The sequence below is a fragment of the Anopheles moucheti genome, chromosome 2, assembly GCF_943734755.1.
Source record: "Anopheles moucheti chromosome 2, idAnoMoucSN_F20_07, whole genome shotgun sequence".
Classification (NCBI taxonomy): Eukaryota; Metazoa; Arthropoda; class Insecta; order Diptera; family Culicidae; genus Anopheles; species Anopheles moucheti.
This window is the reverse complement of record NC_069140.1, coordinates 2237155-2263150: the sequence shown is the minus strand read 5'-3', so window position 1 is coordinate 2263150 and position 25996 is coordinate 2237155. Positions and strand designations below refer to the sequence as shown.

The 25996-nt window shown below is 41.9% G+C and overlaps 3 protein-coding genes across 3 annotated transcripts in view; 1 reads left to right on the top strand and 2 right to left on the bottom strand.

Moving 5' to 3' along the window:
* Window positions 1-10944, bottom strand: part of LOC128309987 (homeobox protein unc-4-like) — a 57634-nt gene extending 46690 nt beyond the window's left edge. The window contains exons 1-2 of the mRNA XM_053046513.1: window positions 10707-10944; window positions 10554-10652 (exon numbers count right to left, since the gene is read on the bottom strand). Coding sequence (XP_052902473.1) covers window positions 10554-10652; window positions 10707-10944 — 337 coding nt within the window. The remainder of the gene's footprint in view (window positions 1-10553; window positions 10653-10706) is intronic.
* A 9418-nt stretch (window positions 10945-20362) lies between these two features.
* Window positions 20363-22891, bottom strand: LOC128297693 (lipid scramblase CLPTM1L). The gene is made up of 7 exons (XM_053033380.1): window positions 22638-22891; window positions 22377-22569; window positions 21871-22227; window positions 21737-21805; window positions 21255-21664; window positions 20934-21185; window positions 20363-20870 (listed from the first exon to the last, which is right to left on the bottom strand). The coding sequence occupies exons 1-7, from the start codon at window positions 22889-22891 to the stop codon at window positions 20732-20734; spliced, it is 1674 nt and encodes a 557-aa protein (XP_052889340.1). The 3' UTR covers window positions 20363-20731.
* Window positions 22892-23339: 448 nt separating this feature from the next.
* LOC128297334 (leucine-rich repeat-containing protein 57) lies at window positions 23340-24737 on the top strand. The gene has a single exon (XM_053032960.1). The coding sequence runs from the start codon at window positions 23431-23433 to the stop codon at window positions 24145-24147; it is 717 nt and encodes a 238-aa protein (XP_052888920.1). The 5' UTR covers window positions 23340-23430; the 3' UTR covers window positions 24148-24737.
* Window positions 24738-25996: the final 1259 nt, after the last annotated feature.

Genomic DNA, 25996 nt, shown 5'->3' with positions numbered 1-25996 from the left:
TGTAAGCCCAACTTGTGCCAACTATTATCCGCAAAAACCTCACCATGGTTTAGTCGGCTGCCCGAGTCCCGTAGTACAATTAAAGTGTCATTATTAACAAAGAACTCACGCTTCACCAGTCATACAAAGTGGTGTGAACGAAAGTAAGCAGAAAAAGCACCCGACTGCCACTGAATTCTGGTAGTTGGAGGTAAGTTTTGAGTTTTTATGCAACTTTGAGGCCACGTCAACGAAAAGGAAAGTAAATTAACCTCCCCATTGACAGCTAAGAAAGTGCAGTAGCGGGTTTGACTTGGCGATTGGCAACGTTTCGCAAAATGGCACGCTTTGCGATATGATTTTGAATGTTTGTAATTTAGTTTTAAAATAATTTTTCTCGTGTTCAATAGCTGCTTCAATGCTGCTTTTTCACGTTAACTATGTTAACACTTATACAGTTTTTCATGTTTGAAAACAAGTTCAAACTTTCAACTTCATATTCACTCGATTTGCTTCATAACGAACAAAGAAATCATGGTTTGTAGCTAATTTAATTTGACGCAGGTCATTTTACGGCATGATTTGCCTGTTCCGATTGTCGCTACTTCTCAAAGTTTAAGTTAGCTTTTATGCGGAAACCACGCACCTTTTGTGGTTCCACCGCACCAAAAAAAATCCCGCAGGGACACTTTTCCACCGACCTGATGGCAATAACGAAAACTTAAAACCACAAACAGTTTGATTGGTCTTTGGAAGCGAATGTCTCGAAATAAAAAGCCAAACACACTCAAAACTTCCCACAGCCAGCCGTCCACAATCCTCGTTCCCCCGGACAGTCACATAAACACATTCCGGGAGCGAAAAGTTATGCTTTGGCAGTAGACGATTTCACCCAACAATCCCGGGGAGCAGCGAGCAGTAGCAGCAGCGGATATCATTGGCTTGGCAATCCAATTTGGCATCCAATTAATCTAAATTTTCATATACAATCTATTTCTTTCATCTCGTCTCGTGTTTATGTGGAGCGTGTAGCGTATGATGGCTACCGCATTTTGATCGCAGTTTTCCGCTCGCTCCCTTTGATCCTTCGAGTGTGCTGGAAAATGCCTTGGAGAGAAGGAAATAACTTCTGTGTGCGACTTAGATGACACATTGGGTTGCTAGCGAATCGGATGGTGAATTTGTTTCATAATATTTATATAATTTCGTGTGTTTTTTTTGGGTAATGTTAAATGTATCGTATGCTAAGAAAATTTTTATCTTTTATTGATGTCGGGAAACATCTTCCGATTTGTTTTTTCAATTTCAACCCACTGTTCCTTGGGGGAAATTGAACTAGCTTTTTGATCTATATTCTATAATAATAATTCAACCGAAAAAAAGTTCGAAATATCAAGCTTCCATCTTATCACATCTGATCCCAGCCCTCGGGAATTTTCTTGGCTTGTCATAATTCAAAAGAAAATACAAGGGTACAAGGGCCTTACGAACTATTGCCACAGAGCGAAGTACAACTCTCCCCGCATCGCAGCACCCGCCAAACAAAACAAAAAAGGCGCACGAAAAGTCAAACCCTTTTCCCTTTTCGCAATTGACCACTTTACCGGTTGATTTTTCATTCCATTTGTTGTTGTTGCTCAGCATCACAAAAGGGACGCCAGAGAAGGGAGGGAACTACAGAGGGAAGGGCAGAACCGCAAAGAATCCGAATCCAATCGTAATTGAATGAGCACGGAAACGCCGATCTGGTTTGGGATTATTTATGAGATGATCGAGCATCATCCGGCAAGGGAATCCCTCGGAAGGGTGGCAAAACAAGGGTTGTAAGTGAGTGTGATATGATTGTAACCCGTTTTTGGGAGGAGGGCTTTTGGCGTTGTTACGGTTGCACCTGTCACTGAAGATGGACCGGGCAAAAAACATTAACAAGCAGACAGATAAGTGAGGCCTTCTGAACAAGTGCCTTATGAAATTGTTTCTTTTTTTATGGATTTTAAGTTAGGTAAAGTAATTACTGCAATATATTTTTTTATACATCGGCTCATCGATTACAATCAAAATCATTCGTTGTTATGATAAGATACATAAATAGATTGTGGTTAGGTTCTGAAAGAGGAGTAGCTGAGGAGTACCAAACACTCTGCAACATACGGTCCATGACGGCAACAAATCGACCCAAGAGCGGTCCCTCCAAACCTCGTACATCCAAACCTTCTGTTAGAATTTCTCCCGAGGTTTGCATTTCTCATGCACGAATTCGTCACCCTCCATTTTCCGGCCCATTGTCGTTGGTCCGCCATAAACCTTCTTATCGATTAACGCCACACAATATTTACACATTGGTTTTCTCTATTAAATAATACAACCAAGCAAGAAAAAGCAGTCGAATTCCAATTGGCATTAAAATTGATTTCAATCGTAAATGTTTGGTTGGTTGTCCTTGTCTCATGTAAATTGTCTTCAATTCATCGTTTGCTGTGGGGTGTTTTATTTTGGGGACGAAATTAGGGATGCATATCCCAGAAGACAGGAACAGTTTGACCATGTTTTACATGCGAATAAATTCAACTCCTTATTTGCTCAAAGCAAGGTGTGCATATATGTAAAGTTAAGCTTTTCACCTTACCGCCCTTCCATGCGGAAGGGCTGTCTTTTTTTGCCAACCGTGATTTTATTTTCCCAAACGTAAATTGCTTTGCGAAAGGTCCACTGCATCCAGTTCTTCAATTGCCACCATCATCTTCTCCAACGTAGTCGTTGGGTGGGAGTCGTTCCGAGTTTAACCACTTCCTGCTAACACCCGTAAAACGTTCGCAAAATAAGCCAATTCGTATTCCGGAAGCACCCGTAATGTCCTCCCGCAACCGTCTTGATGGTTGCACAACCACACACAGCCCAAAAAGGGATTTCTTCTTGTGGTTTCTTTTCTTACCGCTCTAACCCCATCCGTCCGGGGGATTCGACAACGAGGGGACTGTCGGGGCTCTTACCTTCAACCACGCCGACACAAGCCGGGACAGAATTGCCTTGCGGCCCTCCGGTGTTTTCACGCATGGCAACTGTGAACCTCTGTTTGTTTATGGAGGGCTCACGTTCGCATACGGTTTAGACACGGCTTATTAGACAAATGTGTATCGAATTGGATTTGAATCAGCACAATCATCAAAACCCTCGGTGTTTGGCATTTGTTCTTATTGGGTCGGGTTCGAATCCCCTCCAAGGGTTGGTCGAATGTGGTCGAAGTATCCTTGCGATATTCTTCTTGCCATGTGAGAGGGAAACCGAAAAAAAGGTCAGTAAAATCGTAAGGATGGTTTGACTCCCAAATTCGGTAACCGCAGTACGATGCAAGTGTCAAGCGGTGTAAAGTTCCGGCTCGAATTTGTACGCAAATGGCGTATGGGTAAAAGGATTGTGCTGAGTGTGTAAAAGGTGAAACAGAATATTGTCGATTAAAGTAAGTCACTTTTTACGACGGACAAGTAAAGAACGACAGCATAGCCTGCAAATAAAAAGGATGCCCAAATTTATGAGCACTTCACACAAATTCGCGCAAGTGTTACGTACGGTCTAAAGATCCTTTTCGGTGCAAACATTTACCACGTAAAAGCGCTACATCTTACACGCTAAAATACAACAAACCCACCTTTTGGTGGGGGTTTCGAAATAATTTCACGGATTGATAAGCAACCGGCTTCTGCCGGTCGGATCAGTGTGCAAACCCTCTGACGAATTTACACCCTCTGACGATCGTCTCAACACGGGCAACAAACGAAATGCTGTGTCTATTTTGGAAGTGTTTAATTTCAGATTTTCTACCACCGATAACTCGGGCCGAATATTCCAGGCTTTTGTGTGTGTGTGTGTGGTTGTTGCTATCGTGCCTCTTGTTTGTCGCCTTGCCTGACAGTTCCATTTGGTCCATTTCTATTTGCCGCGCACCATGGCAATGGTACCGCTGGATGCTTATGGAACATTCTTATCTGATTCCCTTTGAATTTTCCTCGTTCGCGCACCCGGCAGGATATCATCTAGACACCGCGCCTCAGTTTTTGGGCAATGTTCAAACTGTTCAAACTCATCATCACCAACAGGCTCATCTTTCGGAAGAGTTATAATTGGAAAAACCTCGCCCCGGCTCTTGATCGCGCTCTCTCTCGATTCCGGGGCCAAACAGCAACCCGCAAACGATGCATACACGCAAAACAACCGTACGCAATCTGTGTCTGATCTGTGAATTCGTCGCCCAACGGGTGACGGAGAAGACCCGACCCGAACACGGGGGAAAGGATTGTCAACCGGAATGAATTAAATTACATTCGTTACAACTCATTAGAAACCGAATGGGTGAATGTTTATGGGTTCGGTATAAACGACAACCACCACCACACCAACACCACCCGTAGTGTCGCTAAGCGTGATTTGAAGTTGTAAAAGCAGGAAGGTTTTTTGGGGTAGCAATAGGAAAGGGTTGCGAAGTGAGCAATTATTCTCGTTTGGCTTGAATTGCTGCAAGGTTAAGAAAATGGTTCTGTACCCACGAAAAAAAACGGAAAACTATTCTGGCGTTACTTTCTTCCACTACATCACCTCTGCTAACGCATCCACGCTTTGAGTATCCTTTAACGGGTCCTTATCGTCGCTTCTTCGTGCGCTCCAACACGTCCTGCTCATAAATCTTCATCAAGGCACTGTAATGGGCACTCCATATGTCTCACTTATTCTTTTGCGAAGTGGATCATGCTAAAGTAAAAACTATCACAGTTCTGTAAGCGTGTTTAACTGTGTTTCGAAACAGTGTGTACGCCGACTACAAACTGCCATATTTTCAAATTCATTGCCGCCCACTGCTGATTTGCTCGAGCTTTCTTAATCCTCCCGTGCTGCAAACCTATTTTAAATCACAAAACTCCCTTCGGGCTCTCTTTCTCCCTTTCCAACAATCAGAAATCGATTTGCAAAGTTTATTTTCATCGATTCATCGAAAATCCCCAAACCAACGTTGCCAAATGCGTCGTAAAACGTATCTTGTGTTGAGAAAACCACGCATAACTGCTCGACGTTCGCTTCGCACGCTATGAAATCTGATCCGTCCCGAACTCCAACTTCGTCGAGTTGGACTCGATGCTGATTATGATTATTATGCGCCTCATGGCGATGATGATGATGGTGGTGATGATCACGCCTTGCGGTGTACGTTTATGTGGTGTTATTGAAAACGCCCGGAAACAACACAAAAGGTTCGAAGTGTTTTGAACAATGTTTGTTTTATGTAGGCTTAGTAACATCTACATCAGACAAAACGCTTTTAAACACATTTTACACGAGCTTCGATAGCGAAAGGAATACGCACGAATTGGAATACATTCCAACAGTGAAAATCGTGCGGGAAAATGTGTCGATTGGCTCGAATTACCATATTCAAATTCTCATCCGCATTGGGAACATTGCGCGGTTCAATAGATGCACATGCTAGCGACATGTGGAACTACATGAAACCCATGGGATGAAGCTGGTGGCTACATCATGTAAATTGTGTACATATTTGAATTGTAATAGAGCTAATAAAGGAGCTTTTTATTGATTTCACGCGTAAAATGACATTATGCGTGGTGGAATTTATTAGTTCGAAGCAATGGTTTGAAGTCCCAAAATGATCATGCCTAATTAAATGACCTGGTGAAGAATCCTGACCTACGCAGGGTAGATACACAAATAAATGATCACTCTTTGGGAGTTGTCCAAAATGTCACCTATCTTAGTTCAACAGTCAGCACCAAACACTGTCCATTCTAAAGTTCGTGGTGTGGCCAAGAATCGTGGTGGCCAAAATTGACATACTATAGTACCAGCATCCACATACGCTTCGGAAACTCAGCCACTCTCCAAAGTTGGTGCACTTCCCTTAGTTGTATGCTTGAGATGAAGATGCTAAGAAGGCTTTTTGACCCTATATGCATGATGATTTGTACGATGAGGTTACTATCACGCAACGAATTAAACTCGCCGGGCAGTACCGGTGGGCAGTGGTCATGACGACCCTGCCCTGTTAAAGTCTCTTGAGGTCGTGCACATGGATAGAAGAATTGTGATAGACCCAAATTGAGATGGAGTGATGCCGTTGTTGCGCTCCCCGCTAGAAAACCCGGGATATTGGATTGGCAGACGACGGCACTCAACCGTGAGCGGTTTAGAAGACTTCTGCAACAGGCCAAGACAGCGGCTGATAAGTGAGGAACTTTTTCGTCTGGTTTGATTGACAACGTGTTCTAAAAAATATGGTGATTAAAAAGTATTATGACTTATGAGAAGGGAAGGTATTTCGTGGAATGAGCTATCAAAATCATCTTAAGAAAAACCCATCCAGACACAAGAATCGCCAGAGAAAAAGGTTCAAAATTGATGAATTATACAGGGAAGTTGTAATCACCCGTTCGGGGTGGTCTTTAGGTGGGAGCAGACTGTCTTAATTGCTATTGTCGATGCATTGTAGTGTGTTTAAAATTTGTTTTCGTTGCATTTTTTGCTTGTTAAACATCACTGCTTTAGTTTACTCTTTCATTCTTGGCGAGGGTCTCGGCAAAGCGAAGCCAAACCGTACTTGCTGATAGCGAAACGCAATGTTGTAACCATCCACAAGTGAAATGAAACGTTAATCGAAATTAAATACCATCGATGAAGGAAGATCATCGTGCTCCGTGTGCAGACTGCTATCGGTGCTCCGGAGGTTACGCCCGGGGTCAATCCAATCAACTTCCGGCGCCGTCCAAATCACACACTAGTTTCAGCCATCAGCTTCAATCACTGCATCACCACCCAACCGGGCATGATCATGTAAACAATGAATTAATGAGAGCGCTGTGGTAAGGTCGCGTTTTGCTTCACTAACCGATTGTCGGATGGAGTTTTTAATTTCCTGACTAGCGGTGGTCTCTGTTGTGGAGTTAGATTTATGATGAAAGTTCCAGTCCAAAAACTGAGCTGTACAACCCCACCGTTATCAATCAATGTTGCATTGGCGCCTTCACGTTTGATGCGTTTATCACGCTCTAAACATGATCGTTGCTTAATCTATTCAATTGCTATGGACACACATTATGCAGAAGATAAATGGAGTTTTAATACAATTTTAAACAGAGGCTCTCATTGCAATGCATGGGAAATATCGCAATCTTTATATTAAATAAAACTACGATTAACACCAATCGATCTTCAGTATTATCCTCATTATAGCGTCTAAAACTCGTTTCCTGGTGAAGAATTATAATCTATTAGAAACGTATTTGAATATTAATGTTTACTGGCCTGAAGAAGCTACATCTCTTCTCGATTCCAGCAACATGGACCGGTTTATTGCGTGTCAGCCCATGAGAGGATCGCTAATTACAGATATACTTTAGAAAAAAAACACCAGAACTTCATGGGACCCAACACTTTGCTCTGGCTCGATGGACCATGGTTGACATTGAGTTTGTGATAAGCTCAGAGCCTTGATGTTCTTAACGAGCGAAATGATTTATTGCATGACGATTGCAAGCTTCCTGGAACGGAGTATGCGGCTGCGTTTGTCTATTATCAACAAATTAGGACATGCTGGATAGAAAAGCAAGCAAACGATTAGCGAAGCATCCAAACAGGCACAAATTTCAATCATTCCTGCCAATCAGAGGTCATTCGGGTGTGAATCGTCGTGTTGGTGAGAAAAATCGATTATTTTTTGGGGACCTAATTCCAATGCGCATTCCCAGCGGAATAAAGGACATTTAGAACTGCTGCAACAGCAGAACAGCATGAGGTTGGTGATCGTACCATTTTATTACGATCAAACACATTACATCGCAACCGAGCAGCAGGGAAGCCCGGAGAACTATCAATAAATAAACCACCATCGGCACGAAATTCTTTCCAGATTCCAAATATTCAACGAAAAAAAAAACGCAGAGAGAAAACATAACACACACCTAACAGCTTCCAAATGAAAATTTCAAACACTTTACGAGGTCTGCCTAAGGCCTTTGCCACGGCCAACGGTTTTAATGGACCGCTGAAGGGAACGAGAGGAAAAACCACTCTCGGATCACATCGGCAGCGGCTTCCCATTATCCGATTAGTTACGATTATTATTACACCCGTTGACGACATTTCAAACCGGCAGCCGCAAGATTCTTCCATTTAACGCCGCGTTTGGGCGCTGTGCGGATGCATTTTTTTTTTGTTTGGCCCCTTGCCGTTGTGTGTTTAGAATATGATTTCAATAATTTGTCGATTGATTACGAACGGACAGGACAGGCCGGGCGATGAAGCAATCGATATGCAAATGTTATCGATCGGAATCGGTGAGGACATTGGAGATGATTTTTTGATGATTTTATTGGCGTGAGTGACCTGAATCAGCGGTCTGGCGCTGGAAAGGAATGTGCTATGCCGCACAGTTATGCTTCGAATAGCTGTGATGTCAACGGCTGAGTGTATTTTTGGGATTGGATTCGTTTTGAGGGTCAAGGCGCTTCATACAATAACTTGCTTTAAATGAGTTAATTCAAGACAAACCTTAACTTTCCATTCAACAACGATGTACTGTTGGGCAAATTTGAAAACAATCATCAGGTATTAACCAGGATAAATAACTTAAACACCAGGGAAATTCTTCCAAAAAAGCATATCATGTCTTTTCTTAAGATAATATATTTTATACATCTCCACCGAACAGCTTCACTTATAATTAGGAGTCAAGATAGGTCTGCACTTGCAGGCCAAGAGATCCAACGATATAATTCCACTAAGGATAAGAGAGATTCTATTAACATATGAATCACTTTATTAGAGGCATTTCTATTACAAAATGTTTAATAATTACTTTGTTGAATATGTCTTCTCGCTCATCATAAGATTAAAAACAAATAACTTATTTAACCACCGATCACACTCAGCATCCTAACATTGCACTCATTTAATAAACGCACTGTGGTCAAACAGAAAATCGTTCTTTCCCAAACCAACACAAAGGCAACATGTCGTAAAACAACGGACACATGTTGGTCCAATTCATGCTCCATAAGGCAATAAACCGAAACGGGGCTCCATAAAAACGGAAAACCGGTGACCCGACCCGATAAATAAAATAAAAGCACGTAAAAATCACCACAAAACGATCGTTTTCGGATGGGTTTCGAATTTCACCACTTTCAAAAACTAGACACATCTTAAATGCGAAATGGTCAAACACGAAAACCGAGCGGGAGCTAAGCATGCCCGGTTCGATTATTCCGGTACGATTTGTGCTACTGGGACTGGAGAGAAAAGAGATTTTTTTTAATGCAGGATTTATACTCCACCATCAAACCTTTTGCGGTCTACAAGGCGTTTGAAACGTTGAAGTTTATTATATTTGATTGGACTTGAACGACATTACACACCGTTGATGATGTTTGGCTACTACCCAGGATCGTCGCTTTATAAGTAACGCTGCGTATAAAAATCGACCGGCTAGTGTGCGGTAAAACCTTTTCCCCCGGTCAGGAAAAAGTGCCCTTTCTGGCCAATAACAAATGGGCCCAAATTAAGCTGTAAAACGATTAAACTTCTGGTGTTCATGGCCGGCTTGCGATGCTTTGAATGCTGTGGACTTTTTCGAGTGTTTTGTGATGGTTTATGGTGCCAATCCGTTCTTCGTTGTTTGAAACATTGTTTATGAATCCATATTATGATGTTTTTTTCCGGCCGAATGCATAAAATCGCTAGAGTTTCCCCGGCAGACAATTAAACTACCGTTTTGCAGTGAATCGAGATTTATCAATGAGAGTAAAAGGGGTTGAAAACTGTTGTTGTAGTGTTCTTTTCTTCTGTTTGCTTGTTATTTCCATCCATGCCGTCCATCAAACACGCCACAACGATCTAATTAGAGAGCGAAGATGAGATTCCCGTCCTGGCCGACTCATCCGTCGATCGGTCGTTCCAATTACTGCCCCATTATCACGATCGACGATGCCAATATGCTGGCAAATATTGACAGGCAGCCGATCGTCGTCGGTCGCCCGTGCGTCGTCGTATAACAAATAATTGAATTATAAATCCGTCATCCGTTAGGCTTGGGCGGAGGTTGTTATTGAATTACAATAAAATGATAATAACCGGGAACACTCGTCGGCACAGCGGTTGCATGCGGTTACCCTACACGCCTAGCAGTGTCTAAGCGCCGTCTCCCCGGCCGAGGTCGGTGCCGATGCTCTCAGCCGCCAGCTCGAGCTCGAGACGGTTTTGACTGAATAATTGCAATCGGCTCGAAATGAGACGCCGCCACAACGGCCAATGCTAATGGCGCTAATAGTGCTGATTGCACGAGAGATGTTGCTCTCGTTAGTTTGCAGCAGCAAACAAAAAGCGTAAACAATTACACCCGGTTGCGTTGCGCTACCGCGGCAAACAAAAAAAAACGCACACTAATAATTGGTTATTTTTCTGCGCTCGTGTATGCGATACTTTGTGTAATGACGATTTTTAAAATGCTTCCTTATGTACAACTCTCCCTTGTGTGTGTATTGTTTTTGCTAGTTATCTTAGAACGAAGGTCCTACCTCGATCATCGTTGGAATCCTCGCTCGGTGGTCCCTGCATGGCGCGGTGAGGTGATATGTTGGGATGGGAGGCCCCATTCAGTAGCCCCCCGGGTAAGCCTGCGCCACCGCCCGCACCCACCCCGACACCCACGCCCGTCCCCGTACCGCCACCGCCCAGCGCGGTCAGGTTGGGCGGTGCGCCCGGTGGCCCGAACCGGGGCCGCGTCAGGAAGTGTCCACCGAATACATTCGGCACACCGAACTGCAGGAAGGGGGCCCATTGCGGGGGAACGTTGGTGCGGTTGCGGGGGGCGAGCTGGGCGGCTGCGGCCGCCGCATAGAGTTGCAGGGCTGGCTGCGAGCCAAGCGTTTGCAGATTCTGCAGCATTCCCTGATGCTCCAGGACCATCTTCTAGGACGATGACGGTGACGTCAACGGCTCAACCGACTGGGGCGTCGCCGGCTGCGAAACACACATGCGGACGGGCGATGATGAGACAGTGGACACTCCGTCGAAACAGGGTTCTTTCGGAGAAAAACACACGCCACCACGACCACTGACACCGCCAATATTGAAAATAGAAACAACAAACTTATGCGCTATTGTTCACTAAACTCAGACAGTAAACAACAACACACGATCACGAGCACACACGCGCACAGCACACACGATCGGTAAGGACAACGTCGATAAATCACCGGGTCCACTTTGGGTCGTGGAAACAGTAGCGTTTTCACTTCACACGATGCTTGCGTTTGGTCGCGCCAAGTTTTCCCTAACAAATTATATCCTTTTCACCATTATTTGACGATTGCTGCATTGTGAGTACACATTTATTGCTTGGTGTGACCTTTGCCATGTCGCTGTCAGTGCTTTGTTTATTTACACACACTTTGTAGTATTTCTTTTCACCTTTATTGCACTATTCATTGCACAAATGTAAGACTGAAGCGTTTAGAAAGCTGCTTTTAAGGAGATACAACACAGAAATGAGTACAAAAATTAAATTTTGATTACGTGTGAGAGTAAATTTAACTAAATATACTGAAAAGAGTGAGTAAGAAATCATTCTCATTCGCTTTCTTTTGTGTTTTGAACGCTGTATCAGCAACACGTCAATATGCCGTCGGTAAATGCAGTTGTGAATGCATTCGTAGTCCGTTGCTCTTTAGCGCACCGCACACAGCAGTTTTGAAACTTGCACTAAAACACCTTTGAACAGTTCACATTGTTTTGTAAATGGAAGTCATCAAAACATATTTAACTCTTTTAATATGATTTTTCTCTTCGCGTAGTGTATCACACATACTTTGTTTCCTGTCCCATTGATTTGTTTTGGTGAATTCATTTCTCTTTCTTGCTATAATTACCTTTTATTCTATTGGAAACAAATAAGGTCTTCAGTTTTCACGTGTGTTATGTACACTTTTTCGCTTTAAGCTCTTTGTAAAGCAATAATCAATTTCCCACTGGAATAATAACACACCATTACCGGTAAATCACTTCCAATAGAGTCTCAGCGCACTAAAGAACGAAGGCACGGTACAATTCTTCGATTTTTCCTTACACTCATCAAATGACCTCCACTCATCGACAGACCGCCAAAGGGTTTTCCACTGTGTACCACTTGTTTATTTCTACCAACAGCCATGAAAAGGCAAACGGAGGACCGTGCTGGAACTGCACCGGGCACGCAAATACGCCGAGCTGGTTATGTGTGTACGTACGCCTAGTCGTTCCGCGTTCCCAATGACGATAGGTGAAACATCACGACCACCACGCGGCAGCAAACGCGAGCTCACCGATCGCTCGCTCACCAAAACACCGGAAAAGTCTCCAAATGGGAATCGAGTTTTCCCAACCAGCCCAGTACAAATAACCGTACCAACGAAACAAACACTGATGGGCCCGTCGAACGAGTGCCTTTTCAGCATAAACTAATACTACACAAAAAACGCAAACATTAATGCACCTGGGTTGCACTTGACACTAACCGTACCGTAAGGGAGCGTTGTTAATATTGTTCATGGGAGTAAAAATGTGAAACTTGCAAATTTTTTAAATAAATTATGACAGAAAGGTATTGTTTGTAATGACAGACCTATTATTATAAATTTATTAATCGAAATACGTGTTTTAAATAAATGTTTACATATTTATTTTCCATTTTCTACTTTTTAATATTCATGGAACTATTATTGTTTTGTAAATTAATTTGCTTTGTTTTTGTTTAAAAAATGTTGAAGTTGTTTTTAATATGGTTTATGAACAATATTTCTCGTTTAGATGTTTTGTAATATTTTTCGTCAAATACTCAAATAGATACGAACAAATTCGTCAATTGAATTTGTTCCGTTTATTGATCAATTTTGTACTTTATTACTACTTTTTTAAATATTTTTTTTACTCAAATTATATTCATTTTTCTTCTATTCAGTAATTTTCTGCTGTTATTCATCTAAAGTAAATTTAACACAATTGAAACAATATGAACATTGAAAAATTGTTATAAATGTAATAAAATAAATTTATAAATTGTTCATAACAACTATTTCCTAACTAAAATACGAGGAAGTCATTCTAATGACCACAATTAAAACTATGTTTGCATCATAGGACCACACAGGACACGTTACACTCACTAAGCAATAAGGCACGGGTTTTAAAATTATACACTTGGGCTCTTTGTAAATGTGTCCCTAGAATTTGTTCACTGATAATCGTTGTAATAGCGATGTAAAGATTGGTTCAATTTGGTGAAATGCAATTTGTTTACAATACACTAGAACGCCAGGACACACACATAAATACACCAATTAACCATCAGGACACCGTTCTAATGTTTACATTCACAGTATGATAGAGGCAATTGTCGAAATTGATTTAAATCAATGTGACGAAACAAAGTGAAAAAAAATTCAATCATACACATAATTTATTACCACGTCACCTTAATCACTCGCGATAAAATGTATAAACAATCGCTACAGGTCCCGCGCACAGCAAGCACACATCGGTTTCGGCCGTTGGATTGCATGGAAATGAAAAATTTTTATGCTCGCGAGAGGCGGCTTCGTGGGTTGCGATGTGTTTTCGATGTTTCCCCACGATGTTTCGAATGCCAAAAAGAAGAAGAATCGACGAGAATTTCGAGAAAACACACCACAGAGAGGGAGGAGCGTTTTGTGAGCAGAGCGGGCCAATCACAACCCTGAAAATGTTACAGCTGGTGCCATGTTGAAATATTTCGCGCTTGAAATGTTTCACGGACGACGGCGCGAACAATGAAATGCGATTTGCAGAAGTTAGTCACAATTTAATTTCGACTTCTCTAATGTTCTTCAAAGAATTAATAGTTTACACGTTCTACCTCAACCGAGGCATATCACACTGATCAAAAACAACGCTGTCCCTATAAAACATAATACAATAACCACCGTTTTGTAGCTAAAATCCATCATCCTCAAGCTTGAGAATTCCTCATATTTGCTCAAAATTCCCATTATAAATCGTAAATACGCCTGAGCGTCCCTTCATTGGTGACACTTTTCGCGTTGCAAAACTTTTGAGGACACTCGTTTCATTTTCCGAACCGTTTCGCATCTGCTACTAATTGAAAAATAAATGGCTTTTTCTTTTCCAAATCAATCCTTTTCAATTGAGTGCAACTTCCATTGATAATTGACACTCTTGTTTCCGCTCTCCTCTGTCCAACCCGTAGCTTCTCAACAAGTGGGCCATGATTTTCCGTCCGAACCGCCAAAAACTCCGAAGGAGAGATACGCTGTTGTGGCTGTCCTTTTCCCGATTGTGTCCTGGTCATTGCGCAGGTCCTCACTCGGGCTTCCGGATTTTCTTGATGCGCATGATTGCCAACCAAGTTCCCCAGTACCCGGTCTCCTAACAGTATCGTTATCATCCCGCTGACTAATAATGTAGGTACATAAATATTTCCTCGTCATTTCCTCACGTCCCCAACCTTCCGACTTCTGGCTCTTCCACCGTTGAATAATGCATCGCATGGAGACGACGAATTTGATAGGCGAACACTCACTCACTTCGTCACAAACGTTACACGGGACCGCATAAAACATAACGAGAGACGGACAGAGCAGGCGAGAGAGAGAGAAAGAGAGAGAAGTTAAAAGGTTCAATTTCACTCTGTAATTGTATGCGTGCGGGTTTTTGGCGAGGAGCAAAGCGGAAAGAGCCGCATGCGATGGGTTGCTTTGATTAAATTTCGCGTTTTGACATCTCGGGAATTGGTCTGTGTATTGAATTTAAGTAGATTGTACATAAGTTTTGACTGGTCCTCTGGACCTCGTCTCACGCCCGCCCCTGTACATGCGTCACCGGAAAGGACAAAACAGGAATGTACACGCGTGCATCATCGCTTGTTTTCATCGTAGTCTTCCTCCATTTGCCATGCATGTATTTAAAGCCGTTCTACCGTTGGGGATGCTGGAGGTTGAACGTTGAAGTGAGAGAGACAGCATGACACACAAAGCGCCGAGGGTTTCAGTCTCGTAAAGTCTCTATTTGCTAAATGCCGAAAAACGGGATCATGGTAACGCTCTGCGCGTAGCTCTTCCACAATGATTCATCTCATTTCAATTCGCTTCTATTGCATCGTGGAACTGGTGGGTATCCCGTACGTTTTGGGTCCCATATGTGCTGCAGCATATTTGCCAACCTCCCTTGCCCTCCAAGGCCTTTCATTTCTCTCACTTGTGCTTCCTCTCACTGTCGTGAGTAGAAAACAATCTAGCGGCATCCGCTTTCCCCTTCGTGGCCCCATTCTCCTAGTCATGTTTTCTATTTTCCGACCGAGAAAAACTAGGATGATACGAAATTTGTCCTGATTTGAACAGAGATTTTGGTCCTCCCCGTGCGCGTCCTCTCTCCTCCACACGTTCCCCCGTCGCCAGAGCAGGCGGACATGCGCGCCATTTTATGTAGGGGTCATTCTTCTTTTTTATTTATCTCCCATCCCATCCCTATCCCGGAAAAACGAGCGCTTTCCTCGTTGACTTTTTCGCACCATATTTCACAATTCGCTGCCCAATTTCGGCTGCCCTTAAGTGTCGTACAACGTCCGTACATGAGGGAAGGGAGTGGTGGAGTATATGTATGCATTTATGTATGTTCAGCACAAACCAATCCTCCCCTGCACTCCCCTCCTGTACCGTCATCCCTTCCCTAACCACTGATCTTTTTCCGGTGGAGTTCATGCTTTCCATTTCCTCGACAGCATCGTCACGGTTCCTTTCGCATGGGCCCGTGTTCAATGGGAAGAAGGTGCGCAGATGTCACGTACGGTACTTTAGCGAACGATTCCGGCCATAATAGATCACTGAAACGCAGCACCATCATAAAATCATCGTTCACTTCCAACGGCAGCACGGCAGGTTTTGCCGCTAATCAGGATTGATTAATTTTTTGTGCCTCTTCCTGGTCCGGGCGATGATGAAGATGATGGTTCGATGTAGACGATGTAACGAAGCTGGAAAAGAGAGGAAACTTATGTAAACATCACAATTTCTACTAAATAGTTTTTATTTTGTTCACTTTCATAATACTACGTTATGTGAAACGAGTTGTGAAACGAATGTGAGTTGTATTCTAATTCGTTATGAATTTAACCAGGAATGCCAACTTGTCAAAATAAATAATTTTTCATTAATTTTAACAGTCCTTGGTTAAACAAAAAACAGTTTGAATGAAATACACACAAATCTTTTTATTGTGGTTTGCAATAAATAATTTTGATGGATGTTATGGGCAAAGCCAGCGAAAAATAAATGTTATGGAAATGTTAAATGGAAAAACAAATATGTTGATATTAAAACAAATTATATATTAAAAATTTATGAAGAATAATTAATCACACCTATAGAATTGTTTCAATACAAAAGGAGTGATAAAACAGTTTTACTCACTCCTGAGTGAGTTTCTAGTCAGCTCAGAGAGTGAGAGTGAGTATAAACGCAAACATTAATGAGTGCAAACAAAAGAGTGAGTACACGTTTTAAATCTTTAAACCCACTCTTTGAATCATTGAAAGGAATGATTATTCTCATCTCTAATCCCAACGCCTTTTGAAACTTTCATCAACCGCTCTCCGTAGTAAATAGCTCACGTTTTACGGCAGCAAAAAACCACGCAAAAACACAACACAAAACAAAATGAAAAATGTTTCGCCATTTTAAAGTTGCGCAAATGGTCGGTTTGGTACGTAAGTTTGGTGCTGGAAGAAATTATCGTACAACAAGCAGCGAAAGGCTGTCCGGAACTGTTTTTCCTGTCCGGTAGAGACGTTTCAATTATCGGCAGCTGAGGGAAAATTAACATAATCGATTCACAATTCAATCATACGGCGGTGTGGCATAAAAAGTGCTAATTTCGATTCGCTCAAATGTGGTCTCACTTGTTAAAGTTTCAAATTTATGAATCGACAATTTGACCAGCGGTGCTACTCGAAAGCTTGCAATTGAATCATAACCAAATACACATAATGATCAAGAATTATTTATCTTTACCGCTGCCATTAACCGACGCTCGATCTAGGGGCTAGATAAATGTTAGATGAACAGGTCCTGTTCCACATTTTCAAGTTGCCCTCGTTGAGCAGTTGATTTAATATATCCCCCCCATCCACCCATCCACAGGGAGATCCCTACTTTGCACCCCGGCCAAAAAACCCCTCTTGCCGTTTTGGTATGCGGTGCGCATTTATCAATTCACTCGGCCTGCTGCAAGTGGAATCGAATTAGCGAACAATTATAAGCCTAATAGAGTTACTAACGAGTCGCGGTTATATACTCGCTACCGTGTGCCATAAATTACTTATGCAAACCCGGACGCTCACCATAACGGGTCACGATGCTGCCAAGTGTGCCAAATCTTGGTCGGGCCGTTTCGGCGGTGTTGGCACCTTTACCTTGGGTCGTTCCATCCTTCCTTCCCTCGGATCACCGTATATGCGCCATTTGGTGTTGGTTGATATGCGATAAAATCGATAAATGGCCTGGTGGAAACGAAGCGCACAGCCATTATGGCGAAAAGATACGGCCGCTGGGTGTACCCGCCGAACCGGAAACAATAATTGCCGAGCAGCACCAGATGATGATTATTACAGGAGTTTATTTTCAGCTTTGCGCTAAATGATTTTCATTTATGAGGACTTGTTGTGTAGCGGAGCTTCGTCGTTTTCTACACAGGTATGAATTTTTATTCAGTTGTTTTGAATGTGGGAAGAGCTTTACAAAACTGGGGTTTCGTGAATTATTACTAATTAAATATACTAAATCGAATATTAAACTAGAATAAAGTAATATTATTCGACAATTATTCTTTAGTTAAACTTCCTTCCTAATTTAGTTTTATTTATAGAGGTAGAACTTTCCGGTGGCTTTAAAAATGAGTATTTTCTGGTCATTGATCAACTCTTTGTAATTGCAACTCCAATTGTAATGTGGCATTTCTGACGATATTTTGACAATTTTCGAATATAATGCCTTATTATATTATTATAATATCTAGCGTGCCTTGAATATGTTGAAAAAAATAAATGGAAAATTGAACATGTGTTGCGAAAATGGATATAAAACCTTGTCCCGGTCATTTAAAGACACTCGCTCCTATTCCTAGTCTACTCGTACTCGAGTTTTACAAGTGTATCATAAAACTTCTTCTCGGGAGATGCCGGAATGCCTCAATTTTACGTTTGTAGCTTTGGAACGAAGTTTTTCATGAACTTCGGTCAAAGTTTACGATAAAGCAAACACAGTTTTTTAATCTTGTCTCCTTGTTTGTGGCAGAGTGTATTACCCCCTGAATCACTATAAACTTTTATCAGAAAGAGCTCATAAACAATCAATTCAATCATATCACCCTCATTCATTTCGTTTTAACGATCTCCAGTAAAAATGTTAAACACGTGTCAACCAAATAGATAATGTCCAACCCGCCCATCAGCCACCCCATTCAGCACGAATGGGAGCCCGCGTACGTATGTACCTAAATAGTTATGATACACTCAGTAATGATTAGTCTACAATCTACGCCACAAAAACGTTGCAACAATTCGCGCTTAGCTTTGTTCAAACGTTTTAGCAAATCGTTTTCTGACATGAAAAACTCCATTAAGGTTTATTTTCTATTTACAAGCTGCTGCCATTTGTTAGAGTGTTTTTACACAGTAAAGTATATGAATAAAGATGAGTTACATGCTAATGTAATGGGAGCGTATTAAACTCCGAAAAATGAACAAAATGCGATGAAAAACAATCGTTTGCAGAATTGTTTTTAATTCGAACACATTACCTCCCAAGCGGACGTTTTTCCCTTCTCCGATTATTACGGTGAAAAGTTGCACATTAGCTTTTCTTTTTTGTTTCCTTCAGCATTCTGTCTGTTCCGTGAACGCCTTCAAATCCAACCCACCCGAAAATCCAAGACTCAATTTTCTTTCCACCCACCATTATTCATCTTGATTTCATACATCTTTGATGCGTTTGTACATAACTGTATCACGGCTATGTGTACCGAGGGTGAAAGAAAATGCCGCATCTGATCGTACGATTTGGCGACTTTCCAACATCAAAAGACCAAAAACCACAGCAAGAACGTCTTTCATCCCTTCAGACGCTGTTGGAAATGTGTGTGGTGTGGCCGGGAGTATGATTTAGAGATTGTTTTAATGAAAATTTACACAAGTGGCATTAATAATTCCACGCGTATTGGTTCTTTATATCTTTCCGCCATGTTTTCCACCCTAGAATTGGACTCTATTGAAACTAATGCTGCTGAGCTCACCCCAGTTTCTATTAAAAGCTTACCCAATACAAATGGTATGATATTTTATTGGCCAACGAATGCGCGTTCGTTTGGTCATGGGAAAGCACGATCTCGTTTCTGCTCGAATTGAATTCATTTTATCGATCGGGAAACATCTGATATGTGTGGTTGCCATCTCGGCCCATGATTATTACCGTTTCGAGTGGGGGACTGGCATAAAATTCTCCCAAAACTGTCCTCCCATTTGCAGACCATCTTGTTTTAGTGCGGGATATGTCTTAGCAGAAATTGATTCAGAAAGGACACGGAGGAGAATAGTTTTATGGAGAGCTTTTCCATTTCCACTGCTGGTGTAATCAAACTGGCATCAGTGCTAGCTGTGGGCTTTACTTCCATTCATACTTCAGCGGAAAGACGGAAACGAATATATATTTCTTCCTTTACTTTTGGATTCAAACGATAAGACCAGCCTAAAAGGATAAACGCATAGCGAGCCGCAAAAGCAATTGTTTTGGTCCATTATTGTTTGGTTTCATAATAGATTCGTCCGTATTTCTGTGTACTGTTTGATGAAATAGAGATGAAATTGAGGCCTCACGCTGCGTGGGACGAATGTAAAACAATCATTCGTTACTACGGCCGGATGGATAGATGCAAAAGTGTAGCTGTATCATACCATAACCCATGCTTGGAGAGATCGAAAATACGTGAGGGATACATGTTTCTATCGCAAACTGCAAGCAAATGGCTCATTCATAACCGATTTTGCAATATGATCTATTTCCTACTGTGCAACTATCTGATTTGTTCATTGTACGTGATGTTTTCTGCTGATTTCTGCACACATCACTATATGGAATGAATATTTCTAAAATCAAATAGAAACGATTCGATTTATCTGCCACTTTGAAGCTAAACCACAACGAATAGTCAATCTTTTTTCTCCTCAATTCATCCACATGATGCATAAAATAGCTTTTAAGATCATTTATTCACTTTAATGGATATACGATTCGTTATTAACGATACGGAAATGCATTTTAGATTTTTTAAAATATAGAGGGAAATATTATCTACCTGTATTAAAACATGATGCTCCATTCAAGCAGTTAAAAATATAGCTTTCAATTATAATCGTAATACTACGGATGGAACGCAATGACTCTTGTAAATGAGCGAATAACGTCAACGTAACTGGCAGTACTATTGGCCGCACCATGTACGAAACACTCCGAGCAGTGCGTTATTAACTACATATTGTTTGTTGTGCGTCCGTTTAAACTTGCGGCCGTATAGTTGTGTTGGCTTGAAATGACACGGCTGCCGATATTTGTGTTGATTCGTGTAAAGCTCAAATTACTATATAGATTTTTGCTATGCAATAGCGTGAAGGTGTTTAATTATCTTTCTTATTTTCTTTAGCGTTAAGCTTTCTCATCTGCTGTTGATCCTTTTGTGCGTCGATTGAATTTTGATCTTTGCCCATAAGGGCGCGCTCGTCTTCATCGATGCGGGTTTTATCGACAGGATACAACCTAGAAGAAAGGCAATTTTACATAATTCTTTTCAATTCACCCATATTCGCTTCATGTACATACCATCGTTGGTAGAGATATACCAAAAACACGATATCATCCCGGAAGCAGGCAAACCGATGAGCGGTCGGCATCGTTATGATGAAAGCAAACACGTCATCGATGAAAGTGTTGAACGATTTGTACATGAACACACGCCACGGAAGAGCGGCCACCGATTTCAGCTTGTAGTTGATGAACAGTTGGGGTAGCATAAATAGGAACCCGAATGCATACACTCCGTTTGCCATTGAGCTGATTGTCCACGAATACCAACTGTGAGAGGATCAGAACAGACAACATTATAAAGTGCCTTTGCGAACGAAGTGAACCAGAGAGACTAACCTCTTGTGGGGAAGATACAGCAACGAGTAAACAGCTCCCGCAATACACAGCGGGTACAGTACAAAGCTTAAATATCGCATCGCTTCCTTGTCCAGTTCTTGCGTATTGTTTTCCTGCGTTTGAATATCGGTCGATACATCTGCGTCTTCTTCACTCGATCGGAACCGGATGCCATGGCGGAAGCTAAAATCGAGCTTTAGGATTTTCTTCGCCTTCCACACTTCGATCAGCGTCCCAATGCCGGTTGGTATCAGAATGAGCAGCGACGTTTCTTCATCCATCAGATACAGGAATATTATGATGTGGCTGAATGTTCGCCACAGTGTACTTCGCATCGATAGCCCGGCATAGGTACGTTTGTGCTTCCAGAACAGAATATCGTTTTTGAACGAAAGGAAATCTATAAGGAGCTGTAAGGAGAATGAACAAGAGAAAGAACTTTTGCAATTTATGAAAGATGGAAATTAAAGTCTGCTGCTTACGTGAACACTACTAATGATGATTGTTCCGCAGAGTAAATAAACGTTCGTGTCGGAGAAAATTGATTTCACCTGTAATAAAGAATATACGATTAGGAAGATATTGTAAGCCTCTACGGCATCATCCGACTCGGTACCTCATCGATATCCTTCTCACTAAAACCAAACCTCGTTAGGTCCGACATAGCTCGTTCGATCTGTGCCAACATCTTGATCTTGCCCACCGAACTGGGCGCGTAATGTACTGTTACGGTGGCATCCGTTGCTTTCGGGTCGATTTCCACCAGATCAGCGAGCTTTTCTTTGGCAAAATCATTCCGTATTATTGGCATTACCAGATTGTCCGGGGTGATGCGAATGTCTCGTGCCAGTTCCGCTGGCACATCCCTTGGAGACACAGAAAACTGTTCCGTAATGATGTGTATGAACACATTTTGCCGAATGTGGGCGACTCGTTTTTGATTCACGGATTTACTAGGCCGTTTTGTCTTACTCTGTGGAAACGAATTTAACCAGCAGAGTTAGTAAATGAAGGCTATCTGTTCTGAGGATGATTAGCCTAATTGACCCTTAGGTCAAGAGCTATAGATCGAGACACATCACTGAAATACAGCACATGCTGTACCCGGATGATTGTACCTACCTTGTCGTTAAGCAAATTAATTGTTGCTGCTTTAGGTACCATATAGTGCGTCAAGGCAAACTTCTTGATCACCGATGTGCTCTGGCTTCTTACCGAGTCCCAGTCCAACGATTTAGCACCTTTCGTTAGTACCGCAAACATGTAAAGCGTACCATTGGATCGCGTCTCTTTGGGCAAATTGATCGTGTAGGATCTAAAACCAACAACAAAATAAGATTAGACAGTAATTATCTTTTGATCAGACTTTCAAGTTCTACTCACTTCTCTAGCTCAATAAACGGATCGAACGGATTGATAGTACCGAGCTTGGCCACTTTTGCTGCACTGGAAGGGTTTGCAAGCGCGGAAGTGTACAGTGAAAGCTGCAGGAACTTGCCCTTGGTCAGCTGAGACCGGTAACAGGGCGTATCAGTACATTGCGGTGCCCGAAACAGCATGTAAAGTGTATACGTGGAATGTAAAATGTAACACAGGAAAACAATGCCACAGACCGACGATAAGGACATCAGCTTCATTTTATCGTCCGTTTAGGAACTGGGGAGAGGAACAAATACAACAATTTTCCGATTTGCTGATGCACTAAATTACATGTTACCACAAATGGTTTGCAAATGAGAAAAGTAATTGTTTCACGGCGCTAGAATCTCTTCTTTCCCGGTATGATTTTGACAACAAATCACAGTTTGTTTACGTTTCAATGCACAGTGGGAATTCCTGAGCACATGATAGAGTGTTTTTATTTATCGGGCGTCCTTTCATGCATTGATTTGAACTGGTAAAAATATGTGAAATGGGTATAAAATGAGTTTTTCGTTGGAATATCTAATTATTGTATTATGGCGTCCTATGGAATAACATTTTCGGTCCGTGGAGGAAATTATTTACGACTAAATGCTAGATCTTTTTCACTAGGCTGCACACGTCAGCATGACAGTGGAAATCGTATGGGGAAAATAACAACAAATCATTTTTCTATCCATATTCTATTTACACCAAACCACACCACAAAAATTCCAAATTAATCTATTCTGCTGCTTTCTGCCGGTGCGCAATAATGGGAAACAAACAAGTGAAGCAACATTTTGAGACTGCAAAGAAAACGGGTGTGCTAAAGATTTCGCTACTGAGGCTCGACGAGTTTCCTTCGGCGTTGAAAACATTCCCAAATGTGTTGAAAACATTGGACGTATCGGAAAATCGATTCACAGTTCTGCCGGACGACATAGCAAAATTCACCCTTCTGAAGCATCTGAACGCTAGTGGAAACAAAATAACGCTAGTTCCCGAGTGCATCGGCGTCTTAGTTAAGCTGGAAACTCTGAACATGTTGAACAATCTGCTCACGTCCGTACCAAGGAGTCTGTCGAGCTGCACCCACCTGAAGCAAGTGATCCTCAGCAACAATCAGATCAACACGTTTCCGGTAGTATTCTGTGAGCTGAAGCAGCTGGATTTGCTAGACCTTTCGAGGAACAAAATAACGGAAGTTCCGCCAGAGGTGAAATCGTTGCAGGTCACCGAGCTGAACTTGAACCAAAACCAAATCACCATCGTCTCCGAAGAGATAGCCGATTGTCCTAAGCTGAAGACATTACGCTTGGAGGAAAACTGTCTGCAGATATCCGCCATAAATCCGAGAATTCTAATTGAATCGAAAGTTTGCAACTTGTGCGTCGATGGTAACCTTTTCAACTCGAAGCAATTTAATGAACTGCAAGGGTATGACGTATACATGGAGCGGTATACTGCAGTGCGGAAAAAGATTTCTTAAGATGGTCCTGTTTGATTCGAGACCATGTGGCTCGCGTTTGGAAGTAATTTATTCAGAAATGATCGATTCGATCCGTGTTTAGATATCTGTTTATTCACCACCTATCACCATATTTTATCGAAATGTATGCAACGATCATGTTTTTACACCGTTTGTTAAAAGATCTATTTAGTGCGTAAGACATGACTACGCAGGAGTACGCTAATTGGCTGATGTAAAAGAACGATTTGTTATGATTTGCATATTTTGAAATAAACTAGCTATATCGGCCCGGTTACACGGCTACCAGAGAGAAGTGTGCAGTGAACCCAAACTCCTACCATTTCTGTCTGTCTTGATTATTACTTATTCGAAGCTGGATTGTAGGTCCTCTGGACACAGCTGGACTGTAGTTTGTATAGATCTTCGGAAAACTGGGGAGAATTACGTTCAAATCCATGAGCAACTGTCCAAATACTTTATGAATTCCCCGAGTAGAATACTGTTCAAACTTCATTGCTGTAATCCCGGTCCAATTTGAAACATTGTTAGACTGAAACTGTTTTAAAATCCATACGATTTAATGAGATCTTCACCGCAAAATCGTTGTTCTAAACACTTAAAAAAATAATTTAATAAATAAAATAATGAACTTGCAACGCGGAAATCAAGCAAACGATAGAAATTCACGTTGATGAATCGAAGAATGAATCGATGGAAATCAACGGTTTTTTTGTTTAACGCCTAAAACATAAACTTGAACGAAACAGGTTTCTACGAAACTTCGCCGATTGTTAGCGGAGAAGTAAACCGTTTGAAACCTGTACCTTTGGCAAAAAAAAATCATAGAAGGCGTAGGAGTAATTTACGAAAATATTAGTAAATGTGATCCAAAAAGTAGCGTTATGGTATTCCGTAGCGCATTCAAACGTTTATTCATAGATAAATTAAATGCAGAGGTAGCACCTAATACAGCAATTTTGCTCAGAATCCGCCGAAAGGTCTAAACACTAACTTTCTCGATGGTCGAGAAAAAATTCTGCCAAAAATGACCAGTTTCTCAAGCTTTGATACCAGGAGAGCACGCAACGCAGGAGGATGCTTTTTCCGTGTCGATCGTGACAGAAAACTCGTCAAAAATGACCAGTTTTTCAAGCTCCTGATACCAGGAGAGCATCCAACGCAGGAGGATGCTTTTTCCGTGTCAATCGAGACAGAAAACTCGCCAAAAATGACCAGCTTTTCAAGCTCCTGGTACAAGGAGCGCATCCAACGAAGGAGGATGCTTTTTCCTTGTCAATCGAGACAGAGAACTCGCCAAAAATGACCAGTTTTTCAAGCTCCTGATACCAGGAGAGCTTGCAACGCAAGAGGATGCTTTTCCGTGTCGATCGAGACGGAAAACTCGCCAAAAATGACCAGGTTTTCAAGCTCCTGATACCAGGAGAGCATGCAACGCAAGAGGATGCTTTTCCGTGTCAATCGAGACAGAAAACTCGCCAAAAATGACCAGTTTTTCAAGCTCCTGATACCAGGAGAGCATGCAACGCAGCAGGATGCTTTTTCGGTGACAAACGAGACAGAAAACTCGCCAAAAATGACCAGTTTTTCCAGTTCCTGATACCAGGAGAGCATGCAACGCAGGAGGATGCTTTTCCGTGTCAATCGAGACCGAAAACTGGCCAAACATGACCAGTTTTTCAAGCTCCTGATACTAGGAGAGCATGCAACGCAGCAGGATGCTTTTTCGGTGACAAACGAGACAGAAAACTCGCCAAAAATGACCAGTTTTTCCAGTTCCTGATACCAGGAGAGCATGCAACGCAGGAGGATGCTTTTCCGTGTCAATCGAGACAGAAAACTCGCCAAA